This window comes from Orbicella franksi, chromosome 3 (genome assembly GCF_964199315.1).
Source record: "Orbicella franksi chromosome 3, jaOrbFran1.1, whole genome shotgun sequence".
NCBI lineage: Eukaryota > Metazoa > Cnidaria > Anthozoa > Scleractinia > Merulinidae > Orbicella > Orbicella franksi.
This window is the reverse complement of record NC_138147.1, coordinates 6992078-7018209: the sequence shown is the minus strand read 5'-3', so window position 1 is coordinate 7018209 and position 26132 is coordinate 6992078. Positions and strand designations below refer to the sequence as shown.

At 37.9% G+C, this 26132-nt stretch overlaps 4 protein-coding genes across 4 annotated transcripts in view; 3 read left to right on the top strand and 1 right to left on the bottom strand.

The window, feature by feature from the left end:
- The window catches only part of LOC145480994 (uncharacterized), a 249618-nt gene that overhangs the window by 67672 nt on the left and 155814 nt on the right, over positions 1–26132 (top strand). The window lies entirely within an intron of this gene.
- Positions 2769–4304, top strand: LOC145482991 (uncharacterized). The gene has a single exon (XM_081461616.1). The coding sequence runs from the start codon at positions 3605–3607 to the stop codon at positions 4244–4246; it is 642 nt and encodes a 213-aa protein (XP_081317742.1). The 5' UTR covers positions 2769–3604; the 3' UTR covers positions 4247–4304.
- On the top strand, positions 5477–13696 carry LOC145480974 (BTB and MATH domain-containing protein 36-like). Its single transcript, XM_081459323.1, has 3 exons — positions 5477–5786; positions 9335–9601; positions 11220–13696. The coding sequence occupies exons 1-3, from the start codon at positions 5723–5725 to the stop codon at positions 11846–11848; spliced, it is 960 nt and encodes a 319-aa protein (XP_081315449.1). The 5' UTR covers positions 5477–5722; the 3' UTR covers positions 11849–13696.
- LOC145480533 (uncharacterized) lies at positions 15962–24887 on the bottom strand. Its single transcript, XM_081458771.1, has 3 exons — positions 24749–24887; positions 22940–23020; positions 15962–22025 (listed from the first exon to the last, which is right to left on the bottom strand). Exons 1-3 carry the CDS (start codon positions 24885–24887, stop codon positions 21823–21825), a joined length of 423 nt encoding a protein of 140 aa, XP_081314897.1. The 3' UTR covers positions 15962–21822.

The following is a 26132-nucleotide window of genomic DNA, read 5'->3' as shown; positions in this document are numbered from 1 at the left end:
ATTGCCACCGCAGGATTTTGGCACAGAGGCGTGCTAGAAGTCTCTTGCCCAAAAACTATCGTCGACGGTGTTGATAAAGGATAGCGTTATACATGGTATGGTATACAAACTCGATCGGCAACTAAACCTCAAGAAAGCATTACTGATTTAGTTTCACTTCAGCCTAGAAGTGCAGCCCAAATCATCACCTAACTTTCTTTTTATTGCACGTTCACTCGACTGCTAACAGAGTTTCAACATATCGCTGTTTCAACAACCTTTTCCTCGACATATCGCTGTCCGTTTGTATTTTTTCCAAATTCCAGTCCAGGCCAATTTAAGTACTAAAATCTGCTCTGATTTCTCAGAATTGGTTGGAAACTAGAAAAATTGTTCAGAATGCAAAAAGTTGCTCGAAACAAAAAAAGCTACTCGAAATACAAGAAGTTTCCAAAAAGTTGCCGGGCAACTTGTGGAAAGCCCTATCGAGTGTTCGAGTCCCAGATCGGACCAACACTCAGGGTTAAAATAACTGAGAAGAATGTGCTGCTTTTGTTATTACAGCAAATGGTTAGACGTTCAAGTCTTCTCGGATAAAGACTAGCAAACCGTAGGCCCCGTCTCCTACATCTTCAGTGTTACATGGTTAGCAGGGAACGTTAAAGAAGCCACACACGCATCGCAAAGAGTAGGGCGCATAGATCCCGGTGCTTTACAAATAGGTTTTTGTCGATTGCGCTAACATAATTTTTAGCATAATTCAGCAAGCTTTTTATCTAAATTTAGCACTACTAGCATAATCTGGCTTTTCTGACCTTCACGAAATGACGTGATTTCGTTTTGAATATTCTTCTTTTTACTTGTTCTGTTTCTAAAACTTCTGTTACTGTTGTCTCCGGGCCCCCATGACGTCAGTGTGATGTTTCTAGGTCTTAGGCGCCGCGCGTAACGCATACGGTACGTAGTGTGCTAACTGAGCTCTAACATCTCAGATGACGTCCTCGTTGTCGATCTGAGCACTCCCCAAGTTCCAGTTCAGATGGTTCAGCAGATTACAATGAGATACAGAGAGCTTCAATTTCTTGGGAGAGTTTATTGAAAACGTCTTTAAGAGCGAATTAAACCAACTCACACCCCACACCGAAAGTACAAGGGAGCGGGGGATAGAGCCCCTCCCGGCCTTCCCTGGGTTTTCCTTTTGTTAAGGCAGAGAAATTAATTTACATAAATTAGATAGCCTCGAGCTTGCTATACAATGTGATATATTTACCATCTTTATTAATTATGACGTCTCATGACGTCATTTGACCCGCCATCTTGGATCCGCCATCTTGGATTTCACTATTTTCTTAAAAAGTTTAGAAATAAAGAAACAAGAGAAAAATTAAAACAAAATCAAGACAGGATGCTTAGAAATGTAGAAAACGGCGGTTCCAAACGGCATTATTCCTATTCGTTTCATCAAGTGAATTGTCAGAAAGAACGAAGTATAAAGCTTCGCATCATGATGGCGGTTGACATGAAACGTTGAATTCACCTATGTAACTAGTTACGAAATGTTACATTTTGTGACGTCTTACATGACCCAAAAGAAAAAATGTAAATAAACTCTCGAGAGTGCGCAGTGCCGATTGGAAATCATCTTTTAACAGAGAAAACGAAACAGGTAAAAATTATAAACATCATGCGTTGGCCATGGGAGTGAGCTAGTGTGCCACCCGGATGAAAGGGCTTTCAAATATGCTGGGGCTTCGGGTGAATTGTCTTCTAGGCGAAACGACCGCACACAAGAACTTGCTCCCTTATTTCTTAGACATGTCTGAAATTTTAGTTGGCCTCAGTACATATTTCCGTACCAATGTATCTCCTGATGAACAATAAGCTTAGTTATTAAAAACTGATTCCGTACAAATGTACCATTTTGCAGAAAGGTTTATTCACGTTTCAAAGTGTGGGTTGCAGAAGGTGTGAGTACCTTGGTGAAGATCGTAACTGTGTTACTGAAGTTCAAACGAGCTCCAGCAGGATGGCCGAAGGCAACCTGACCGAAGAACCTGAAGGTAACTTGTAGTTGGGTATTTTTCTCTCAGACCCTTTGAGTGGCTGCAAGAATAGGAGAGATTATCATTTATATTTTGCCCCATTGTTATACGACCTTACACCGAGAAGGCATGATGCTGGAAAGGTCTTTGCTCTGAACACTTTAAGAGTTTGTAAAACTGTTTAGTTCTGTGGATTTCATGTTGAAGAAGATATTCTGATGAGTAGCAGAATCTATCCAACCTTTATATTAGTCCACCTTTTAACCCTCGTAGCTCAACAAATTAACAGTACTGCAAGTACTGTTAATTATTATTAGTTATTATTATTATTATTATTATTATTATTATTATTATTATTATTATTATTATTATTATTATTATTTAACGTACAGAGAAAAGCTATGTCCGTGTGCAGGCTGATTTCACAGAGGACAATCCATTTTCCCAGCCCTGGGAAGACAGGGACTTAACTCTTGTTGTGGAAGGACAAAGGTTTCATGTTCATCGTCTGATATTGACTTTAAACTCACCTGTATTCAAAGCTATGCTGACATCTAATTTTAAAGAAGCAACGATTGGTGAGATTACACTACCCGAGAAGAATGCAAATGAAATATTAGGTTTTGTCAAACAGTTGCATGTACACAAGAGAGTGGAGATCACAGGCAAGTTCCACAGACTTGCACATCACTCTGATTTAAGGTAACTCGCAACTCCTATTCTTCCCACACTACATTAATTTTTTGGGTGCGACAGATTGCATAGACCTGCACAAGATTGTACCATGAGGTATTTCAGGTGAAACGGATGTAGAGATGCAATATATCAGAAAAATTTGCGCTGCTTATTTTAGAGACTTTATTGAGGAAACTATACCGACACAAAGATAAGCCAGATCAATGCATGCATAGTAAGGTTTTTCAAAGCGCGAGGAGTGCAGCGAGGTCTTCGTTCTGATTGTTCCGACAGGGGGCAGAATATTTCCATCTTGCTCGCGGTCAATGAAGTCGTAGTTGCGCAGACGTTTAAATAGCAAAAGTCACTATATGTTGCTCTCTCACCGTTTTTCGCTGAAAGGAACTCGGACTGAGCAGGCCAACAAATAACCTATCTCTCTATTTACTGCTTTATAATCGAGTGCATCCTTGTGTACTTGTTGTTTGCCACAAATAACTAATAAAGCGGAGAAAAGTGACAAAATTTTAAAATTTTTGTAAACATGGTGCAGACGTCGCAACAAATACGCAGTTTACAAGACGCAGAAGAATCCAAAATATCAAGTGAACTATCTGCAGGAGTCAACAGTCTTCAAACCGGCTTAACATATCTAGTCGATCAATATTTTGATTTTGCTTTCAAACAAGTTTCCAGCTCTTTATTCACTTTTATCATGAATAGCCTTCCAAAGCCAATGCCCCGTATCAAACAAATACATCACAGAAAAACGTATTTGCCCGATGCGCTCGATATAAAAGTAAACACGTAGCCACGTGTACACACTGTGCACCTTTTATTAGTTGGCATTGATTAACGGTAATTACTTAACATTTTGAGTGTGACGTTCTTTTCAGAGGTAGTCCGCTATGGATTATTTTTCAATGAATAATGTGGAACACTTGCTGAAACTCGCTGACGAGTACCAAGTAAAGGGAGTCCTTGACCTGTGTGCCCGTTGTCTCAAGAATGAACCTAAAACAGAGTCCAATGCCATGAAGATTCTTCTTCTCGCTCAGCAATACGGTCTCTCAAGTATAGGCGAAGATTGCCGTAATTTACTGGCGGGAATAAAGTTGGACAGACTTGAAAAGTATGAACAATTACCATTGCTTAACAACGATAACCTCCTAGGCATTCTCCTTCCAAGAATGATATGTTCAGAAGAATTTATCAAGGACCTCAGTCCTCAAGTTGCAAGAATTGTGGCTTGCACCACATGGTTGTGGAGCGAAGCCAAGAAGCCTATGGCTTGGTGCCCGACCCACCTTCCCAATGGGAAAACAAAAGTATGCATAAGAAATTGCTTGCGATCGTGCTCTGCCTACAAACACGTAATTCATTGCTTGGCTTTTAACACCGTTGATGCTGCTAATGACTTCAGATCCAGAGGTTATTACCGGAGTTCTGAGAGCTACACTCCTTCCTGTTCTTACACTACCCGCAACGGCGATCACTTTGACAGTAACCTTTTGAAAGTTTTGGAAAAGTTGTTTGATTTAGCTGATTAGACCGGTACCGTTGGATGAAAGAGGTTCCTCAAGTATTGCGTGAATTTACCTGGGTCGACCTTGGTAGGTCCTAAAGGTTTTTAACTGACGCGCCGTGAGAAAACTTGTGGAACCAGTGTAACATGAATTGAAAATCGGCGAAAAGAAATTTTAATTCAAAATTCTTGTTGTCCTGTTCATTATCTATTCACGAGTTTATTGAAAGATAACTTAACTGACTGGATTCTGCTCCTAGTGCTTAATAAGAACAATCGTGTAAGAAAGTAGACGTTAAAAACGGCATTGCTGTTGGGCCAATGTTGGGTTAAATAAAAAATTCTTAATGTTTTGTTCATTATATATTTACGAGCTCATTGAAACTTAACTGATTGAATTCTGTTCCTAGTGCTTAAAAAGAACAATCGTGTACCAAAGTAGACTTTCAGAACTGCATCGTTGTTGGGTTTTGTATTTAGAAATTCTTCCGATTAAAACAAATAATAACGTCAAATCAAGAAGCGAATCGGCATCGGGCCATTTCTGTAGTATCAAGCAAGTAGAAGTATTCCTACTCGCTCCCTGGTGACATGATAGTACCCCGCAGGGCTTAATACCCCTAGTTCTCATTTATACACTTGGTCAGTAGGGAGAAGCATTGTTCGACTTAAGTAAGCTACGAAAAAACTTAAAAACTGCTCAATTGCTAAAGAAATGGAAAATCATGATGACCTGTTGCCAGTCAAACAGAGGACGGTTAGCCAATGAAAAACATATTGTAAATTACCATTTTACTTTACTGTATATTACACTATATCCAGTATCTAAGAGAAATAGGCCGACCCCCAAGCATTTTCGGTGTGGAGAGAAATAAGAAGTTCAAATGACTCGCCCTCGGGTTCATCATCATGAAAAACGCTGTTCAAAGTTTGAAAATAACGCTGCTCAAAATTTGATAAACCATAACTGATAATGAAAAAGATGTTATTCACCAGCAGTATTGTGTACGTTGTTTAGTTCACCGGCATGTATGTCCGTTTATCCTAGCTTCCATCATTGGCCACAACATTTTGTGATAATGGTGAGAATTTCTAAAAGATTTTTATGCATCTGATCATTTCAGGTAGCTTAAAAATCACTTTGTTATATGAAATTAACTTCGGTTCATTTGATCATGATTTGTGTCAACGCGTGATGAAAATATCAATATTTGCGTACTCCGCTAAATGTGAGACCAAAACCACGAAAGTGCCAAATGTTCCGGGGTTGTCTCGTAGGTAGGAAAATTCTTAGTCCCAGGGCAATTTTATAATTTCAAATGCCCCACACCCAGGATTAAGATTTGAGCTAATGCCCAGCTATTGCTCCGGGGGGTATGGGCACTGCTAATTACGCTTTACGAGTGTGTGTGGCCTGGGACCGAAGAAGACAGAGAGTTTCGTGGAAAGGCGGAAGTTGATTACGAAGAAGAAGATAGTTAGCTCTACGACCACACTGCAAATGGCCTCTAATAGCAGCGAATCGGTTATGTATATGGCAGCTAATATCTCACCAAGTTCACCTGGTAAGCCTTTGTATTATTAATTTGATATGTTAAGCTCTTCGACATCGCATAATATGTTTCTGTAAAACTGGTGTAAGTAATGCCATGTCTGTGGAGCTTGATAGCTCACACGTGGCTCAATTTGTGATCGATTGGTCAACTTGTACAACCCAAATTATGTTGACCTTAATGGAAGTGGAACTCTTGATTCTCGGCCTTTTATTTATGTTTTCTGAAGACTGCCAGGCGTAATCACCTAGGCCAGAGGCCCGTTTCTCGAAAGCCTTGGAAACTTTTCGGGCCCGCAAAGCTATTTTAAGATAATCTGTATCTACTAGACAGAGAGCCTTAAACGCTTGAAACTTCTTATATGTGTTGACTACTCCGGATGGCAAAAGTTTTATTGCTTACACACACACTGATAATGAATGACTGTCGAGCTAAACTCACAAGTTTCTTTACTTATGCAAATGTTAGAAAGTTCTAGAAGCGTTTCTGCATATATTAGGGTTTGCGGGACAATGCACATTATTTGCGACGACACTTAAAAGGTGATCGAATGAATAGGATTGCATGAGCTGATTATGTAACAATATGAAGAAAACCTCTGTTCATATTAAGAATATGTGAATAAAACAGCTCTTTAATCATAAGGTTTGAGATTTTGCTACGGTTTCCGAGTGCGAAAACTTTTCGGGACCTTCGAGAAACGGCATGTACTAAAACCCGAAACAACGAAACGAAACGACCGAAACGACCGAAACGAGTGAAACGAAACGAGCGAAACGAAACCACCGAAACGAGTAACATAATAAGTAAATAAGCCTTGATCTCTGGCACGTTACTATGGCAGCCGGATCTCGTACCCAGATCCACATGTGTGACATTGTTACATCTCGAGCTCAAACCAGAAAGATGGATGAGCGCAAGGGTGTCGACGACGACCACGGAGACATCGAAAAAAGGTGAGTATTTTTCACATTTTGAATGGCATTCTAGCTAAAACAAGAAATGTAATTTCAAAGAAAGGTTTTCTGGTTGTATCGTGGATTCTTAGGCGGTGGCGAATCGACAACGCCGAGCCCGGGCCAGGATGTACGGAAAAACAATCTCAAGAATATCCGTGAAGAGCTGAGCGCCTAATAAGAAATTACTTTGAGAACTGCAGGAGTCACGAAGGTCTGACGTTAATATGATTAAAGCCTGTCAAATCGGCCTTGTTTTTCTTTAGAGATATATATTAAAGAAAGTCCTGGTTCGCACGAAGAATGCTGCAAAGTCATTCTCGAAAAGACCATTCGATTCGCCACCTTCTAAGAATCCACGATACGACCAGAAAACCTCTCTTTGAAATTAGATTTCTTGTTTTAGCTAGGATACCATTCAGTATGTGAAAATGCCCACCTTTTTCTCGATGTCTTCCTGCTCGACACGCTTGCGCCCGTCCACCTTTCAGGTTTGTGATGTCACGATGTCACACATGTGGCTTAAGAGCAGGATCTGGGTACGGGATCCGGCTGCCATAGTAACGTACTAGAGATCAAGGCTTTGTTTTTAACTTTTTTATTTATCTACTTACTATTTTACTCGTTTCAGTCGTTTCGCATGTTTCGGTGGTTTCATTTCGGTGGTTTCGTTTCGCTCGTTTCGCTCGTTTCGTTTCGTTGTTTCGGGTTTTAGTACATGCCTCGAGAAACGGGTCCCTGCATGCCCGAAATTGCGAAACCACAGAAGTTGAAACACGAGTATGACATAACCAAGCAGACATACGCTTACGCCTTTGTTCAGTTTTATTGTAGAACTGTGTTTAGTTGTGAGGTCAGACAGTAATATTTGGTTAGTCAAGTTCCCATTGATATATCAAATATATTTCTGAAAAAGGCCTTTTCTGTCAATGAAGATTTGTTAACGGATATTTTTAACTAACAAAATCCTTGAACTTCAAACAGTACGCTTCGCAATAGGAATGAGAATCTTGGAAAACGTTTGGTTGCGAACCAATCCCGACATTTCATAAAAAGTTCTTCATTGGGCTGTCAAGACCTGTCAAGTTATCGAACAATCACATGCTTTCATTTTAAAAGTTCATGTCAAATTTAGTTTTACAATGACTTTTAAGTCATTGTAAAACTAAACTCTAGCGCACCTATTGGTCAAATGCACGGTGATTGTGACTCCAGTGAACCTGTAACGTAACGCAAGGCAATTGTTTTGGAACTTGAGACACGGCCGAGACTTGTAGAAACAGTAGCGACGATACGGGCAAAAGCCGTCACAAATATATTTTTTTATCGAAAAGATATAAAAAAAAATATTTTAAACCGTAAAATTAATTTAGCAAGTTTTCGAAACCGTGACAAACTGTATCCTGTGATATTTCATTCTAACCTTACACGGGCTGCCTCCTTCCCGAGAACAAAAGGGCATGAAGAAAAAAAAATTGAAAACAATTTGACCACATTTTTCATGGTCTAGACTCTTACCGGCCAAAGAACTGGCATCGTAAAATGTTCAAAATTTTGCAGTGAGACTGCACGTTTGCAGGCAGTGGTTCTACTCGAAGTTTGGAAATTTTGTAACGTAATTGTTCGAGGGTTTAATAAGAGTGTAGCCGGGACAACGGGAAATGTCGAAGATACAGAAAAGATGACATAAAAATTGCAACGTTTTCAGCGGAGTATCAACCACGATAAAACAGTTGTGGAACCTCGCGAGGTTTGAGCATGTTTATGCGGTCCGGTGAAAACTAATAAAGAAAATTGCACAAAGAAACATGGAGTCAACATGTGATGAAAGGAACTAAAGTAAAAGAAAGAAATAATCGAGCGAAAAGGAAGGTCCCATTAGGAGGTGAAAATGACAACCGATGAACTACAATATAGCCCTACAATCGTGGACAAAAGTCCTTGGGACACTTGAGTGACGTAATGTATTATCTTTGTTTTACAACTGAAGTTTGTAAAAAGCACTGCTATCCTTTTTAAAACGCGTTACTGTTCCCCGTCCCCACCCAATACAATCTTGAAAATTAAGAGAAATTGCAGGTACTAGTTTTCAACATTGTATGTCGGCTGGGAGGAGACAAGGTTTGGTAGGTGAAGTTGTATGCGCGTCTTCGCCTTTGCGCAAAAGCGCTATAAGTGTAAATTTGTCCCAAGACGTTTGTCTACGATTGTAGCTTGGCTAGCTAGCTAGCTTTATAGCTTGAGAGGTTTGTTGCCCCATTTCAAACCATTGTTTTTGATACTCTTGCGAATTCTAGTTTTCAAATTTTCAAAGGGTTGCGTGCATAAGAATAAACAATTTTTAGCTGCATAAAAGAACAATTCTCTAGAGGATACCACGTGATCTGTAAATGGGAGAAACAAACCACCCAAGCTACTGTTAAAAAAGGTTTATTTAGAATTTGCGAAGGTATGAAGTCTCAGCTGACTCAGGCCCTGGACCCTAAAGAGCTATAAAGGAACTGAATGTGACTACGATGTGTGGGCTTTTTTTCCTTTTAAGTGAATCAAACGTGCCAGTAACTTTTTAAGGAGCAAGCTTTTTTTCTTTTTTCTTTTTCCTAGATGCCCAAATTTTTGTTGCCGAAGTTGAAGAGATAAATCCCTTTTCTGAGCCTTGGGAGGATAGTGACCTTGTTCTTGTAGTAGAAGACAAGAGATTCCATGTCCATCGCCCGATATTAAGTTTACACTCGCCAGTTTTCAAAGCCATGTTAAATACTCAGTTCAAAGAGGCAACTGCTAATGAGATTCCTTTACCAGGGAAGAAAACAAACGAGATTTTGAGCTTCCTAAAACAACTGTACCTGAAAGAAAGAGACGGGATAACATGTAAGTAAAACAGAAAGCAGCATTTCAGTAGCTTTGACTAAAAAGAAAGGAAGGTTTTCTCATTAATAATTTGTTTAAAATGCTTGCTTGTATTATTCCTGCAAGTACATTCTATCAAACTCAAACATTCAGAAATAGCCCAGATACCTACCTGGCTTCACGACGTAAAACTCAAGAATGTCCTTTCTTTCTGTGCAGTTCCGCGCCAGGTCTCTCTCAGTCTACCACATCTTCTCTATCCCTCCGGAGCCCACGTTAATACTTAATAAAATTAAGGCCTCAGGCCTTATAAGAGGGGCTTTACCTGAAATTCTGAAAACGTTTGGAATGCTTGTTTTTACCAGAATTTGAATATTAAGGTATGAAGTTTTGTTTTGAGAAGCGTTTCTCTCTGTAAGTTTAAAGCTCGTTTTCTCAAAACAAGTTATTTTTGCCTTTGAGAAAAAAAAAATCAAAAGCTAGATTTAAGCTTCTGACCTCAAACTTTCAGGATTGCTAGATCTTACTGGGTTAATTGATATAAATGAAGATATTTGCCTTAGAATTCTCAGGATAGAAGTTATCAAAATACCGTGAATGTTTCATAATTTAGATTGCGCAACTTTAGATGGTTATCAGAGCTCCACATTTTCAAATTTTGCAAAATCCCTCATTCATTTCAGCTGGTCATTTGTTTACTTCAGATTATACAAGTAAAAAGACGTTTTGTTTTCTTTTAATGATTCATAAAAATCTTTTCTCAAGTGCATAGGAGTCATGCACAGCATGTGATCCTTTGAGAGCCAGGTGTCAAGTTACAATAATTGACACGGCATTAAAATACAGTGAAACCTGACACCCTTGAGACACTAGTGTCCACTTAATACAGAGTGTCCGCTCTAGACAGGTTCGGTAATAAAGTTAATTATTAACCCTTTTATAGCACAGTGTAACAGAGTGTACGATCAAAGACTGCTCATAGTACAATGTCCAGTCAGTCAAGGCATCAATTTGGAATTGCTGGTTTTCAGTGTCACGCCATTCAAAATATATAGATCAAACTAAAAATCAAAACCGTTCAATACATAAAGTCCAGAATCTGGGAAATAAAAGAAAGTAAATATGCAAAGACTCTCGCCCAAATTCTGGTCACAGCAATTTTTTATGCAAGATATGCGGAGAACTTTTTTACCCAAATTTATAGAGATTTGTATGGAGACGCCATGCTGGTGCCCATCCGTATGGGCACCAACATGGCGGCCGGAAACCAACAGAAACATCTGTTACTGAGTTTTGCTACAAATGCGTGAATTTATCCTTCGTGGAACTCTAGAACATTAAAATAATATTTTTTCTAAGACATGAACTGTTCAGATAACCAAATTCCCCGAAATAAGTCACTTTTTTAACCATCATGACAGTTCTCTCGGCCGTCATGTAAATGCCGCGTCACGCAAAAGCTTAGAAATTCAAGCGTAGTGTATCGCGTAGTGTAGTGTGAGTTGAGCTTTTAGAAGTAAAAAGCCCTTGAAGTGTCCGCCTATTGCAGGTTTTGCGCAACAAAATGGCTTAAATATTGGTGTCAGCATTTAACGGAGGTGTCCGCTGAATTCTGTCTTCTATTTTCGTTAATTTTCAGTGGACAAGGTTGATCATCTCTTAAAGTTAGCAGACGAGTATCAAGCAAAGTCAGTTTTTGACCTTTGTGTAAAGTGCCTCAAGGATGAACCGAAATCTAAAGAAAATGCGGTGAGGATACTTTACTTGGCAAATTCTACAGTGATGGCAAGAGAAGAAGAAAGGTTAGACATTGTCCGGCGGGACTGCTACAGCTTGATTAAGGACATGGAGCTTGAAGATATCATGGGGAAAGAAGATTTCAAGAGTTTGGACCGCGATAGCTCAGAAAGTGTTTTGGTTGAAAGGGCGGAACGATTAGAAACGTTTCTTAAAGGGGTTTACCCTCAGTTGATTGGGCTGGCTGAATTTTGTATTTTTCTTTGTTTGGGGAATTCAAGTTATAAATCACGTATAACTTGTTGCCCGCAGCATTTTCCCAGCCAGAATAAAACGAATGAAGGGCTACTTCAACGGATCCAAACCTGCCCAGTTTGTAAGACGATGATTGGGCAGTTAGTTTCCTTGTCAAAGCCTTCATATAGTTTTGATTTCTCGGGGGAGCATCTGTACGGAGGTAATTGTTACTTTGACCAAAAATTGATCTCCATCATACAAAATTTTAAAAATGTGTTTACACCCTCTCCATGACCGAAACTTACTGGGCTCTTTTAGAAAGATAAACTCTGCAAAGTATCGACGTAGCGAAAACTGTATTCTGCATTGCAGTTCTTTCAGCTAATAGAATGCTGAATACTGGGACAAACTTTACAGAATAGAAATAATAGATATGGCGTCTTACAACACTCACTTTCGCTTCAAATACTCAATCATCTTAATTCTTATGGGCGAAAATACTTTCTGTTCTACTCTTCCTGTAAAAATATAACCCAAACTATTATCATCCTAATGCACGAAATCGTAGATTTTGGGAGATTTCTTATGGACATATCCATGACATTATTAGTAGTGTATGTAATCGATTTTTTTGAAATTCTGCAGGTAAGTAACATTCTTATTCAGTAAGCAATGTAGTGTAAGCGTTGTTGTAAGTAGTGTTGGCTTCATGATATATATATATAAACTTAGATAAGGTAAGCAATAATTAATTTTTAACACTTAGTTATTATAGTCAGTGTAAGTAGTGTATACAAATATTTTCACTCTACTGTAGAAACAGCTGAAGACAGACGGAAAAGTTTAATTTTTGCCGTTTGCCGTAAACGCCATGTATAACCTCCCTAGTCATTGCCAGTGACGGGCGCACAGTTGAAGTCTATATTCATCTAATTTAGCTCTGGTATCGATAGACATGTGCCTAAGTTTAGATAATAATATGGCAAGATAATGCATTTCTTTAATTAACGTTGCCCTCCGCGTTACCTTTTTAGTTGCTATAGACCTTCCTTGACCCTATTCAGCCTAGTTTTTGGTGTCTACGTGCTTGGTGTCTAGTGCTTTAGCACGTAGACACCTATGGAAGAACGAAAAAAAAAATTCGGAAAATAGTTCACATACCGCAAAATTAAACGTGACGTCACACACACAAGGCTACACTCAGGTTTACATTTCGTGACGCGTTAACACAGGAATGTGTAACCAAATCTTTTTTTTTCACATTTTTATTGCTTTTGCACACACACAAAAAAGAACTTTACAAACACATAATAACACTAGCATTAGTTACATTTTTGAGAAATCTAAACATATATTCTAAGTGTTTTAATTTACAGTATTTCCCTAATTGTTATTTAAAATCTACATAGAGGAAGAGAAATAAGGAGAAGAGGAGGAACTTTACGTTGTAAAACATAATTAATCTTTTCGATTTTATACTTGTATTTTATTTTATCGATAAAGTCAGTGATCTGTAGTGGTGGTGAGCTATTTTGGAGCTTACATTTATAAACATGATAGCGCAAGAAGAGAAGAGTTTGATTCAATTTCTTTGTTAGTGTGTTTGATGCAGAGAAAAAGTCAAAGAGAACATCTTCCGCAATTAGAATGAAATTAGAACTATTATTTACATTAAACCATTGTAATACTTCTTGAGTAAATATAAAGGATTTTGTGAACTGGAACTCAATAAAGGTATGATCTATGGAGTCTGATTCCCCGCAATAAACGCAATTGCTATCTGGTTTGATGTTAAATCGGAACAGTTCCTTCTTTGTGATAATAATGTCAAATCAAGAAGAATCGGCATCGAGCCATATTTCCCATGCTGCTGGAGCTTATCCCGGTTTCTGTAGCATCAAGCAAGTAGGAGTTTTTCTACTCGCTCCGTGTTGACATGCTAGTACACCGCAGGACTTTGAATTTATGCACTTGGGTCAGTAGAGACAAGCATTGTTTGACTTATGTAAGCAAGAAGAGGGTCGAAAACTTAAAAACTCGATTACTAAAGAAATGGAAAATCATGATGACCTGTTACCAGTCAAACAGAGGACGGTTAGCCAATGAAAAACATATTGTAAATTGCCATTTTATTTTTATATGTAATAGGACTACACGCTGCCCAATTTGGAAATAATTGGATGGAAAAAATTCTGAAGACAGCCAAAATTGGACGAGGCCGTAGGCCAAGTCCAATTTGGCAGTCCGAGGAATTTTTTAAATCCAATTATTTCAAATTGGACAAGCTATTAATTATAAAGGATTCAAAAACAGATCAACAAGGTAAATATTTCTCACTTCGCTTTGCTCAGCACGTCACAGGTCAAACACTTTTACACAGGTTTTTTGCCTCTTCGAGTGTTCTTGTTCTGATTATTCTCCCTCATCTCGAGTAAATCAGTAGCATCTATCTCTGGAAACCTAACCGAAGACTCCATTTGAAAGTTTAGACGTCGAAAAGGTGGAGAGAAAAGTCGGGAAAGTCCGCCATTAACATAAGAAAACTTAGCGAGCTACAATCGCTCGGTGACGTTTGATGGCAGTGATAATTGCTGCAACCTGATTGGCCAATACTAGGTTCTTTTATTTATCTTGACATTTCATTGGTTGATGGAAAGTATCCAGATTTTTCTCAAATTGGACAGTTTGTTCAAAGCTAAACTAAACGTTCGAGCAAAAACTATCCAAATTATTTTAAATTTGGACAGTTTGCAAAAATTAATAAAAAATAGGTCTGTTGGCAATATTGGATTTCGATGGAGCTATATAATTATACTGTATATTACACTATAACAAGTATCTAAGAGAAATTAAATGGGCCGACCCCCAAGCATTTTCGGGGTGGAGAGAAATAAGAATTTCTAATGACCCGTCCCCGGGCTCATCACTGAATAAAAAAGGCTGCTCAAAATTTGAAAATAACGCTGCTCAAAATTTGATAAACCATAATGAAAAAGATGTTATTCACCAGCATTATTTTGTATGTTGTCTTGTTCACCAGCATGTATGTCCGTTCATCCTAGCTTCCATTGGCCACAACATTTTGTGATAATGGTGAGAATTCCCTTGACAAAATAAGTACGATCTTAAAGATTTTTATGAATCTGATCATCTCAGGTAGCTTAAGAATCCCTTTGTTATATGGAATTAACTTCGGTTGATTTGATCATGATTTGTGTCAACGCGTGATGAAAATATCAATATTTGCGTTCTCCGCTAAATGTGAGACCAAAACCACGAAAGTGCCATATGGTCCGGGGTTGTCTCGCAGGTAGGAAAATTCTTAGTCCCAGGGCAATAATAAAATTTCAAATGCCCCACCCCCAGGATTAAGATTTGAGCTAATGCCTACACATGTACCATTGCAGTTATGTCCTATGTGGCAGACATGTCCTCTGACGTAATGTGATATACGGAGCCAATCATATCATGCGTTCTATCTAATAACACGCAGCATAAGACTGGTAACTAAACTCCGTTGCAGTTCGGTCTTCGAGCAAAATTGATTTTTGGAGGGGTAGCGTAGGGAAGCAGTATTTGACTTTGTATGTCTTTACTCTGAACCAGAGTAACTCTGAACGTAAATATGCAGCCACTATTTGCAAGAATTGCATTTACCTCACAAGACTTCTATCGGAAATTGACCGCTTAGTGTATTTTCAGTTTCAAATTCAACATGAAAGTTCGATCGAAGATTTAAACAGTGGTTGCTCTCCGGTTTGCGAACTGCGTGTTCCCGGCCAGCCAATATTAAACTCCGCGCTTTGATTATTCTCAAATCGTTCAGGTCGTTCAATGACATTACAGAGGCAAAACAAAATTTCTGAGAAGCAGTGTAACCAATTTTAGTTTCGGTGCTGTAAAACTACCACTCAATCTACGCAATATTTCTCTATTCCCAATCTTGTCACTCACACGAAATCCGGTTCGCGAAAGCCCTCTTCTCTGTATAGGTTTGTTGAGGCTGACTGACTGAACCTTTGTAAGCCGTCTCCAGTAGCATCGACCATTTATTACAGAAAGTTTCTTGTCGAGTAGATTTTATGGCCGGAGTGCTTTCTAACTGTTCCTAGTTCGCTTTGCTTTACAAAACAGCACTAGTAGTCAAAAAACCACAGAGCACTTTGTGGCCTATTGAAAACACCAAAGAGCACTTTGTGGCCTATTGAAAACACCACAGAGCGCTTTGTTGCCTATTCAAAACACCACAGAGCGCTATGTGGTGTTTTATTTTGGGAATTTAACATTGAAAACTGGATGGCTCGTTGACTCGTAAATATCTCACAGATATTTTCTGAAATAATTTGGTTTTTCCAATTTTTCACACCACAAAGCGCTTTGTGGCCTATTCAAAACACCGCAAAGCGCGTTGTGGCCTATTCAAAACACCATAAAGCGCTTTGTGGCCTATTCAATACACCACAAAACGCTTTGTGGTTGTCATCGTTATCATAGCGATTCTGTCAGTGGAAGTTATACTATGCGGAAAAAACTGGCAGAGGGGCTCTCTTATTTTGACAGGGAGGTTGGCGAGATTTTCGCACCACCCCTTACATTAATTGTGCATGCAATTTTTTGACTAACTCGTTCTTTTCACGATTGCTGTTTGAGTATAATGTGATAGTTTGACATAGTTGCATACATAATTAATGTATGGAGCTGTACGGAAATCGTACCTGGTTAGCCGAGTGCTCTTAAAGAAACCTCTGAAAGGAACCAATAGATTTTCGCACACGCGCTGAGGCAGGTTACGTTGAACACTATTTCAGTTTTTGTTTTTAGAAAGAAATATCACCGAATCTCCGATATAAGACTTGATACCCTTAAAAGTACTCGTTATGGTTATCAGACAGAGCACTGACTGCTAATGAGATTTGCATTCCTGGGATCGGCTGGAACTAGCTACAACGGGTGCCTGTTATTAACCGGGAGAAACGATGAAATGAAAGCAGAAGGTTGAAAGTTAGGAATTCAGTGATACCTCCACAACCCATCACTTGTTTCGGTTGGAGAATCTTGGAGGGATTTATTATGTTCATTGATTTATAGCTCTATTGTTAGTCCTCGTTTGTAGGCACACCACTCAGGAATTTAGCACTGAACAAGGAATGAAACTTACGTCGGATACTGATACGGGTATTTCTTTTTTTTGCAAGTCTATGGATCTCGCCATAACATTGCAAGGTGAAGAACTCGACTAATGTTTTACCAACACGGACCTCATACTAGTTCAGTAACATAATTCAGTTATGACAAAGAAGACTACAAATCTTTTATTTATTTATTTATTTATGGCTAGACTGGACTTTACACAACTGGTGTTTTCATGAGCAGGTATAATTACCATTATCACTATCAACCGGAATCTTATACATGTAGATCTTTCTACACACGGGCGAACCAAAACAATCTGACTTGTGACCTTGAATTAATTGGCTTGAATTACCTGCAATGCTCACGGATGATACAAACCGTTGCTTTATCCAAACATTTTCGAAAATTATATTTTAGGGCCTGCTTTTAGCCTGTGTTGTAAAACCACTATAATCTTGAGATTTGTATTGTTACAAAGGCAAAATAACCAAAGTTAGAATTAGTTTGAGAAATTCTATTTTTGACAGGTAAATGCCTTTTGGACATACTAATATAATACTTATCATTGTATTTACAGTGGTGCACTTCTAACACAGGCCAACAAACTAATTTTTTTTCATCATTTTTTGACATGTTTTCAACAACTTTCTTATGGCTTCCATTCAAACCTGGTAAATCCAAAATTATGAAAAGAAATGTGAGAGGAGGAGTTGTCGACTGACCAACAGGTTACATGATGCTTGATATTTTCACCATACCTAGTTCATGCATTTTGATTAGCTTATTTAAACCAAGGAAGGTGGCCACAGTTAGTCATGCACGACTGTGACTGGGTTCTTATTGCAAAGATGAAAAATTCTGTCATGGTTTTGTCCCTTAAATCTACATCCAACAAACTATTCACCGACAACACAGTGATTTGTGGTTCATTTAGTGAAAAAAAAGTAATGACATATTTTCTTCAGCCTTTGAGCTTAGGCTAATTTGAATAAGCTGTTGTAAATGTAGAACAATCAAAACAATTTCAGACTCATCCTCTATTTACTTAATTATTACTTATTGATACATCTGTGAAAGAAATATTGATAAAAATTTAAAAACTGAATCTACAAAATACTGATTATTCTACATCACTGTCAATAAACTCATCCTCTATTAACTTTCTGTAGAGGTCTTCATCATCGTCTTGTTCTTCTTGCCTTTCCTCTTGTTCTTCTTGATCCTCTTGTCCTTCTTCTTCTTCGTCGTCTTCTTCTAACTCCCCCTCCTCCTCATCGATCATATCATCTAATGCCTCCAGGTATGGTTTGGCCAGGCTATTAAAAATATGGAGAGGGATTTACTTCATTTAATAGACACAACAATATTGTGGAAAACTGACACTTTCTGTGAAGGGGCCTGTTACGGCTATTTTGTGTTTTCTGTGTGTCCTTTTTGGTTCCGTATGTTAATGTATTTTTTCACATTCTGCATGCTTTTTTTCTCGCATCGTATGTAAATTTCGTTGCGTATATATTTGTGTTATCCTTTCATGTTCATTTAGTGCTAGTTTATCGTCTGGTACACTTGTATTTTCTTGGTTCCCTGAACCCCGTTGCCAGCATTTTGGCAAGCCGTTTAGTTTATCGTCTGTTTGTATTTTCCTCTTAGTTTTCTGCCGTCTTCGGTTAGTTATTTGTAGTAATTCGTTTCATGTTTACCTTTAGGAATTTACCTTCCTCCTACGGAAAGTCAAATAAATTTGCTGGACTAATTGAAACAAGCTTTAAGTTGTGTCTGAAGTCGGCCCTTTGCTTCTTTACGGCCCATTTCTTGAAACTTACTGGCTACTCGAGGGCTTGCCAACTTACAAGGACCGTTTTCAGGCTGCTGTTTTGGGCCCAAAGCACCAAACTACATAATGAAACTGAAATCAGTTTTTAAAAAGAGCTTTGGAATTATAATCTAAAGTACAACAGTAATATTATTATAATTCAAATTATAATTATGCATACTGTATTTGAAAGTGGAAGTTTTTTCACGAGGAATGTGAACGCCTTAAAGAGATCTTCTCCCGACTGCGCCCTCCTGACGACCTTGTGCAGTCAACCATTCGCATATTTATTGAATCAAAAGTGTCCGAGGATTCACATAACCGAGTGGCTGATAAAAGAGAAGCCCCAGTCAGAAGCGTGTTGCCCTACAAGGACCAGAAATCTGCAAACGTATTATACGTAAAGAGCTGGCTGACCTCAGTCAGAAGATCAACGCAGATATTAGCCCAGTTTACACAAGTAGAAAGATCAAGGATGAAATTAAGGTCAGGGAAGAGAAGCAGCCTCTTGTGAGTCAACAATGCGTGGTGTATTCATTTCAGTGTGGCCTGTGTGATCATACTACTAACTATGGTGTGATGCAGGCTATGTCGATCACACGTGCCGACACCTACACCAACGAATTGTAGAACACAAAGGATCGGCAATCGGAAACCACCTCAGAGAGCAGCACGATATGGAGCCAGAAGACATAGCACAGAGTTTTCGAATCTTAAGAAAGTGTCAGAACAAATTTTACTGCCTTATTTTTGAAATGTTTTTTTTTTTATCAAATAACTGAAACCAACGCTAAACAAACAGTGCGATTCAATTCGCGCCAAATTATTTGTTTAGAGCAATTCTTGCTAAGATTATTTTATTTTTCCATTGTATATTTTTAACACTTTTTCACATATTTTGTCACATTTTAGCGTTCGCCACATTTTTATCTATTATAACTTGTTTTTAACATATTTATGGCTATATGCTAATTTAGAAAATTTTACTCACTTGAAAATGACCTCGGAGAGGTCGAAACGTCGTGACTTTTTACGCTAGTTTTTATTTCAAAATCTATTTCTAAGAAACCACTTTTTAACATACTGTATTTCTGTACCTAAATAAGAAAACCAGTTTTTGATGAATATGATGCAAATGGATTTCTCTATAAACTCACTTCCTTCAACTTAATGTCTGCTAATTTTTCATGCAAATAGCAAACCGCCAGTTGTGATTGCAGTTACCCGTCTCATTCTACATAGCAATTTTCAATTTGGTTTCAAAATTAACTTGCATTTGGGTATGCATCACTGTGCTCTGTTTGCATCCTGTACTTTCTTTGTTGTGTTGTTTGTAATATTGTTAATACTCTGGTTCTGGTTTCAAGGCACTTCAATTAACTGTTCAGACATCACTTACTTCCAGTATGAGATGAAGTAATAAAGTACATGTCATTTTTGGTCTAGGACATTGATGGGGATTCCTGGACAGGCTCCCAGAGGAGCTCCCATCTGCTTTCAAAATTGTATCATTAGGCTAGCAAAACTAGTGCCAGTTCCAAACCCCACATTAGAATTTAAAATCCTTAAAACTCATAGTCTTGTTGTTATTGGGATAAGATGTTCTAGGTTCCGAGCTACTGTGTCTGAAACACCTCACAAGATTAGAAGCCACAGATTTAGGAAAGCCATTCCCTAACAGGAACGTTTTAATCATTGTTCTTTGTTTCTGAAAGAGAGAGTCTATTTCACATGTACGAGAAGCCTGGTGCAACAAGGCTCTAACCCAAGCAATTTTGCGAAGTCAACGTTCATGACTAGAAAACAAGACATTCTGTTCAGTGTTTGTGTGATTCCTATATACGTCACTGGATGTTCTTTTCGGAGAAATGCTAAAGTTAATTTGGCTAACAATTCCTTTCTATTTAAATGTATGTTGCTTGAAAATTATGATCTGGTGGCCCTGGATGCAATTTGAGTTTTTCTGTAATTTCGAAAAGTCAAGCCCCACTGTTTGTTATTAATATTGTATCAAAAGGATAACACCATTCTTATCATGGTTATTCTGTTGATTCCATTTCACCATTACTTAAGGTAGCTCTGCAGTTATTCTGGGCACACTCACCCATGTCAAAGTTTGCAACATAAATTTTGGGGCTTTGAAGTGTTGGTTAAGAAATTTTGGGAAATATTTTGTCTTTCACTCGGTGATAATGTTACTTAATTCCATTTACTGGGGATAATATTTTTATTCTTACTGGTGTTTGACTGGACCCCATTTTTTGGACAACAACAATACCAGTAAAAAAAAAATTTTGCTGGCATACTTTTGCTCAATTTCTGGAACCAGCTTATTTTGACCTAATACAAACCATGCCCAAGTTTCGGGGAAATCATTTGAGCAGAAGTTTGGAAGTATTAAGTCAAAGACATGTAAACTCAACTCTAACATTCACTGAAAGTTTCTACATATTGACTCTCATTTCCAAAACAAGCCATGAACCCAAATTTTGTGAGAAGCTTGCTCCAAAGCTTGCTAAATCAAAGTGGCTGGTTGATTAGTGATCGTGCGAACCATGAAAAGCATTAATCCCTAGTTCTCAAACACTATAACCTCCTTGAATTTTCAAAGATGCATTTTGCAACAGTATTTGGAAATAACTTTTGTGTCAAAGTCTTTCCACACAAATTGCATGGCACTGCAATATTTTGGCTACAAGTTTTACTGTTGTGACTCAAAAAGAAATGGGGCACTGTTGTCAGGATTGTAAGCCACTCCCCGACTGATCTCTGGTGAGGCAGAGAAGCAGTTTTATTAATCTATGATTACAAATACAAAATGGGTACTACAGGTACAGGCTGAGCCATCTTTCTGCAGTGCCTTAATATATAGTTAAAAAGACAATTATTAATAATAACAATAATAATAAATAAATAAAGCAATATTAAAAACAACAACAACGATGACAACAAAAATAATAACAATAATATTAATGATAATAATGTGCTTCAGGGCATGAATTATGTTTTCATTCATGACAATTGGTTCATCGTATTTGACCAGTAAAAGTGCTTCACTGGGTCTATTTGTCAGAAAAGTGGAGTCTCATCAAAATGTGCGGGCACAGTTCATGGATGTTTAAAATCTTGTGAGGGATGTGCTCCGTGACTGATTAATCACCCAATGAATCACTGTTGCAACACCAAAACAAGAAGGCAAGTTTATAAAAAAGTTGAGCATTTCTACAAGTTGAAATTTTCTCATGAGTGCTAATGGCAACAAAAGCCTACTAGGTATGCAACAAAAAAGACACATGGGGAACCAACAAAAACAGAACTACAGTTACCCAAAGGGCAAATTAGCTAGAAAGCTAGTGTCAAACACTGCATTAATAGCCATCAAGCTCATTCTGAGAGCTTTGCGGCATCCAAAAGTTTCTTTTCTCTGCCTCCTCAACTCCTCAACCTCTCTTAATTCATTTATGTTTGCTGTGCCCCAAACCATCGCAGGAAAGAATGTGAGTGCTTTGCAGGCTGTAAGTATACCTGTAGAATAAAGTAGGGGCAATTGTACATGTATGGTTTACCAGTTTTGTCATTTAAGTGCTGTTGGTTACTTTGTAAATGGCACTTCAAAAGTTAAGGTTGTTATTTGCTAACAGAGAAAGCTCAACTTGCTACAAGCTGTCTTGTTCACAGCTTTTGGGGTTTTAAATAAGAGTCACAACAAAGAATAGGAAAAATATGTGCACGCGACAAATCCTTAAGTAGCTACATATGATATGCAAATATCTTCTGTGTAACATGCAGCAAAAATTGCTTGTATCACTGCCATACATCTATACCTTGACCTATAAATTATAATGTACCACAGAACCTCCCAAACTACTGGTAAGTTGAGAATTTTATTTTATATCAATTTTAAAAACAAAATTACTTTGTTCTAGTGAGGACAATGGGTTGTTGACTAGTTTAATGGATACACAATGATATTAAGCTATGCATTAAAGTGGTACTGTACAATCACTTCTTCCCTAAGATTTTGAAACTCCATCTACTATAACACTCTCTGTGCTAAATTTTAAGCCTTCATAGCAGGGATGAAAAGGAATTAAAATTAGAAACTGGCTAATTTATCCAGGTTCAAAGAAGATGTGTTTTGAAAAATACTAGCCAAAACTATAAGTTGGCTTTCTCTAACACATTTGGTTTGCAATGTTCTTCTTAGTATTGCTGGAGTACTTAGTGTACAAGAAAAAACTCATATGCTAACCTGATATTGAAGCATAATATAAGTTAGGACATAAGCCCTAAAATTCTTGAGAAAGTGCTGCCATTACAATTAAGACCCATTTACATACAGGTAACAAAAAAAATGAATTATTTTGGCAAGACACAACTCTAAAAGAGTTATCAACACATGGCAACTGATACATATCATAGTAACAGCTGATGCTCACCATCCCTAGTCCCTTCTCTACTAAGACTTTCTTTGGTTTGTGTATGTTTTCCCTCATCCAACCCATGATGATCATCCATTACTGCAAAAACAGAAATTCAAAGCATTATTATTAAACACAAAATCACACAAATGCAATTATATTTTAAGTTAGACTGACTGTTTTAAAAAAACATACAGCCTTGAAGATTAAAAGCTGTTCCTCAGAAAAGGGAAATTTAAAAGAAAACAAAATTCAATCAGAAACAACTGCAAGAGTATGACTATCTTATCAAGACCTAGGTTTTTAAAGTCTATTTCACCTGACAATGAAACCAAAACAGAACAGACTGAATCTCTAGAGGCAAAGTTTAGCTGGTGAGAACTACATCATATTTACCAAGTGATAAAAGACATCACTGAGAACAAAAATACAAGTAGATAAACAAATCGTTTTCCCCTTCTTTAATTATTTTTACATTAAAAAAAAAAACCCAAGTATCCAAAAATATGAATAAATTCTCCAGAAGATAACAAGAATGGCAATGTTCCTCACACAAGAGCTGACACAAAGAGATAATGGCAATGTCACCTAATGAAGACATGACAAGGCATTGGCATGTATCCCTATTATGTACTAATTGGACCAGCCACACAGAAAAGGAAACCTAGGCGAGCACTTCTTGAAGCAGCCTCACATGATGACTATATACACTGCGTGTCTACAAAACATTGCTTCGTAACAAACAGCTTAAAGGAAGCCAGTCAACAAAAGAGGAAAAGAAGAAAAGAAGGACAAACAACCCTGACCTTTACTGGTAATTCCTTAGCACTACATTGCAAACCCTTCAAGTGCAGAATTTTACACTTATTCAATAGCATCAAAAACAAAATGATCACTCATGGACATAAATTACGACCTTAAAATCCAACAACTTGAGGAATGCTTTGATTGTATGTCATTTGGATTATTTTAGATTCTTTTGCATAAGTGTTCCTTGTGCTCAAAGTGTCATGTACGCCCATCAAAGTTCATAAAAAAAAACTGTACCTTCCAGCCACCGCAAAATGTAATGTGGAGTGATAAAATACATGAATAGTACTATTTATAAGACCTGGCAAAATAGGGTAAGACTGGTACATCATATCTCTTTTGCAAGCATGGTGACCTATTTTAATTTATTTTTAGAGACTGTGCTTGGTAGCGAACATTCAAGGAAATGTATTGTACATTTGTTTTCATGACTGTGCCCAGGAGATTACTTTAAGCTTACTTTAAAATCGGTAGAAATCATTCCCAATACTGATAGAAGCAAAGAAATATCACACAAAATAAAGGCTCGAAAGTTCGAACTGTCAAAAGAATGGTAAACTCGATTTCTTGACATCCTGAACTAAACTCAAATTTCTTGAACTGTGACCAATTTCAATCCTTGCAATCCTGCACTTTATTTCGAAACTACTGTTTTTGCTTTGCTCTATAGTATTTTCTATCCAACTAAACTGTATATGTATTTGCTGCCATTTGGCGATAGTGCCATGTGGCGAAGGTGGTAATAAGGTAAATGAAAATTTGCTCTGTCGGCATGACAGCGTTTTTTATGCCCTTGACGGAGGCAGATCTTAATTGCAAAATGCAAAACACAACAGTGTGGACTATACAAACTAGTACCAGCTTAGTTCGTGCCGCTTGAAAGCAACACGATCAACAATACTTAGATTGCTGATGAACATGTCGAAATGGCTTCGTAAACTAGAGCCATTTGAAATTACTCACTCCATTACTACAAACAACATAATACAATACACTACACTTCACAAAGCTTCTTACCGACAATATTAAGCTTCAAAGGCAGCTGTAAATGTGTTTCGGAACCTGCAGAAAGATCCGGTAAAACGCCCTCACGATAAAAGTCACAATCGATGAACGGGGTTGGTAACGTTACCTGACAAATAGGGGCGTCTGACATATAGGGGCGCTATATCAAAATACCAAAAGTTTATCATTACCTCTGCATGGTTAATGTGTCACACTAGTAATAAAAGGTTTAAAATGACAGCTTTGGACTTATAAAAAAGTGTTAAAACTACAGCTGTTGACTTCTACGGGAAGGAAAAGACTAATAATGAATTGGTTCGCTGAGTTGAGGTTCGAAGAATGGAGGTGTCGAGAAAGATCCAATTAGATCCACTGAAGAAAGATCCATCTAGATCCACTACGACGAATGCTTTCTTTGTCAGTATTTGTTAAGTCCTAAACTTTCTAAATTCGGAATATTTTTCAGGATTTCATAATTCCTAAGAGAGTCATAAATGGCCGAAGTCTCCTCCTACATGTATTGCGACTCAAGTTCAGTAAACTTTAATTTGAATGGGGCGATCTGTTCCTGAAATTGTCACAGAATTGTTACAAACAACTTAAGCCACGCGTTTTGGCAAATTCATGAATGCTTCATGTTTTCAAAACTGATCAATCTATCGCGTAGTCTCTTTCGCAGCCGTTGTTGCGAAGGAATCTACATCGTATCTATCACGGGAAAAATACGATACATCGTTTTCAATGTCACGCAATAAGAAAATAAATACAACACCATACAGTACTAGTGCATAAAGTCAAGAAATAGGTAAAGAAGATCATTATTTTTCGTACGGTTAGGTCTTTGCGTTTTCCTAAACTTAAGACATTCGTATAAATTTTTCACAGAACTTTATGGAGCCCACAGTACGGAAACGCCGTGTTGGATTACCTTCGTGGTCAACTAAATATGACGGCCGGAAATATTTTAAACATCTGGAACTTACTTTGGCTATCTAGGCGATCGATTATCTGTACTGAGCAAACGAGCATTTGGATTTAAGCACATTTCCTAATGCTCCAACTTCTAAAAAGGCTAAAAAACTTGAGATAGTTATATATTTTTCTACAAACGCGATCGTAGCTCCATGTCACGCTCCACTGCCATCAAAATACTCTGTTTGAATTGTAAACAGATATAAATTTACCATCTCTTATGCCTGGCTCTCAAGTTTTGTCTACGTACACGTATTTAGAGAGGTAACATTCGAGGCGTTAATAATTCCCATTTACGGCAAACAGCATATATTAATGTTTTGGCATTTCTCTTGTATACTCCGACATATAAGGGCATATGACAAATAGGTGCATCTGACATATAGGGGCATCTGACATATAGGGGCATCTGACAAATAGGGGC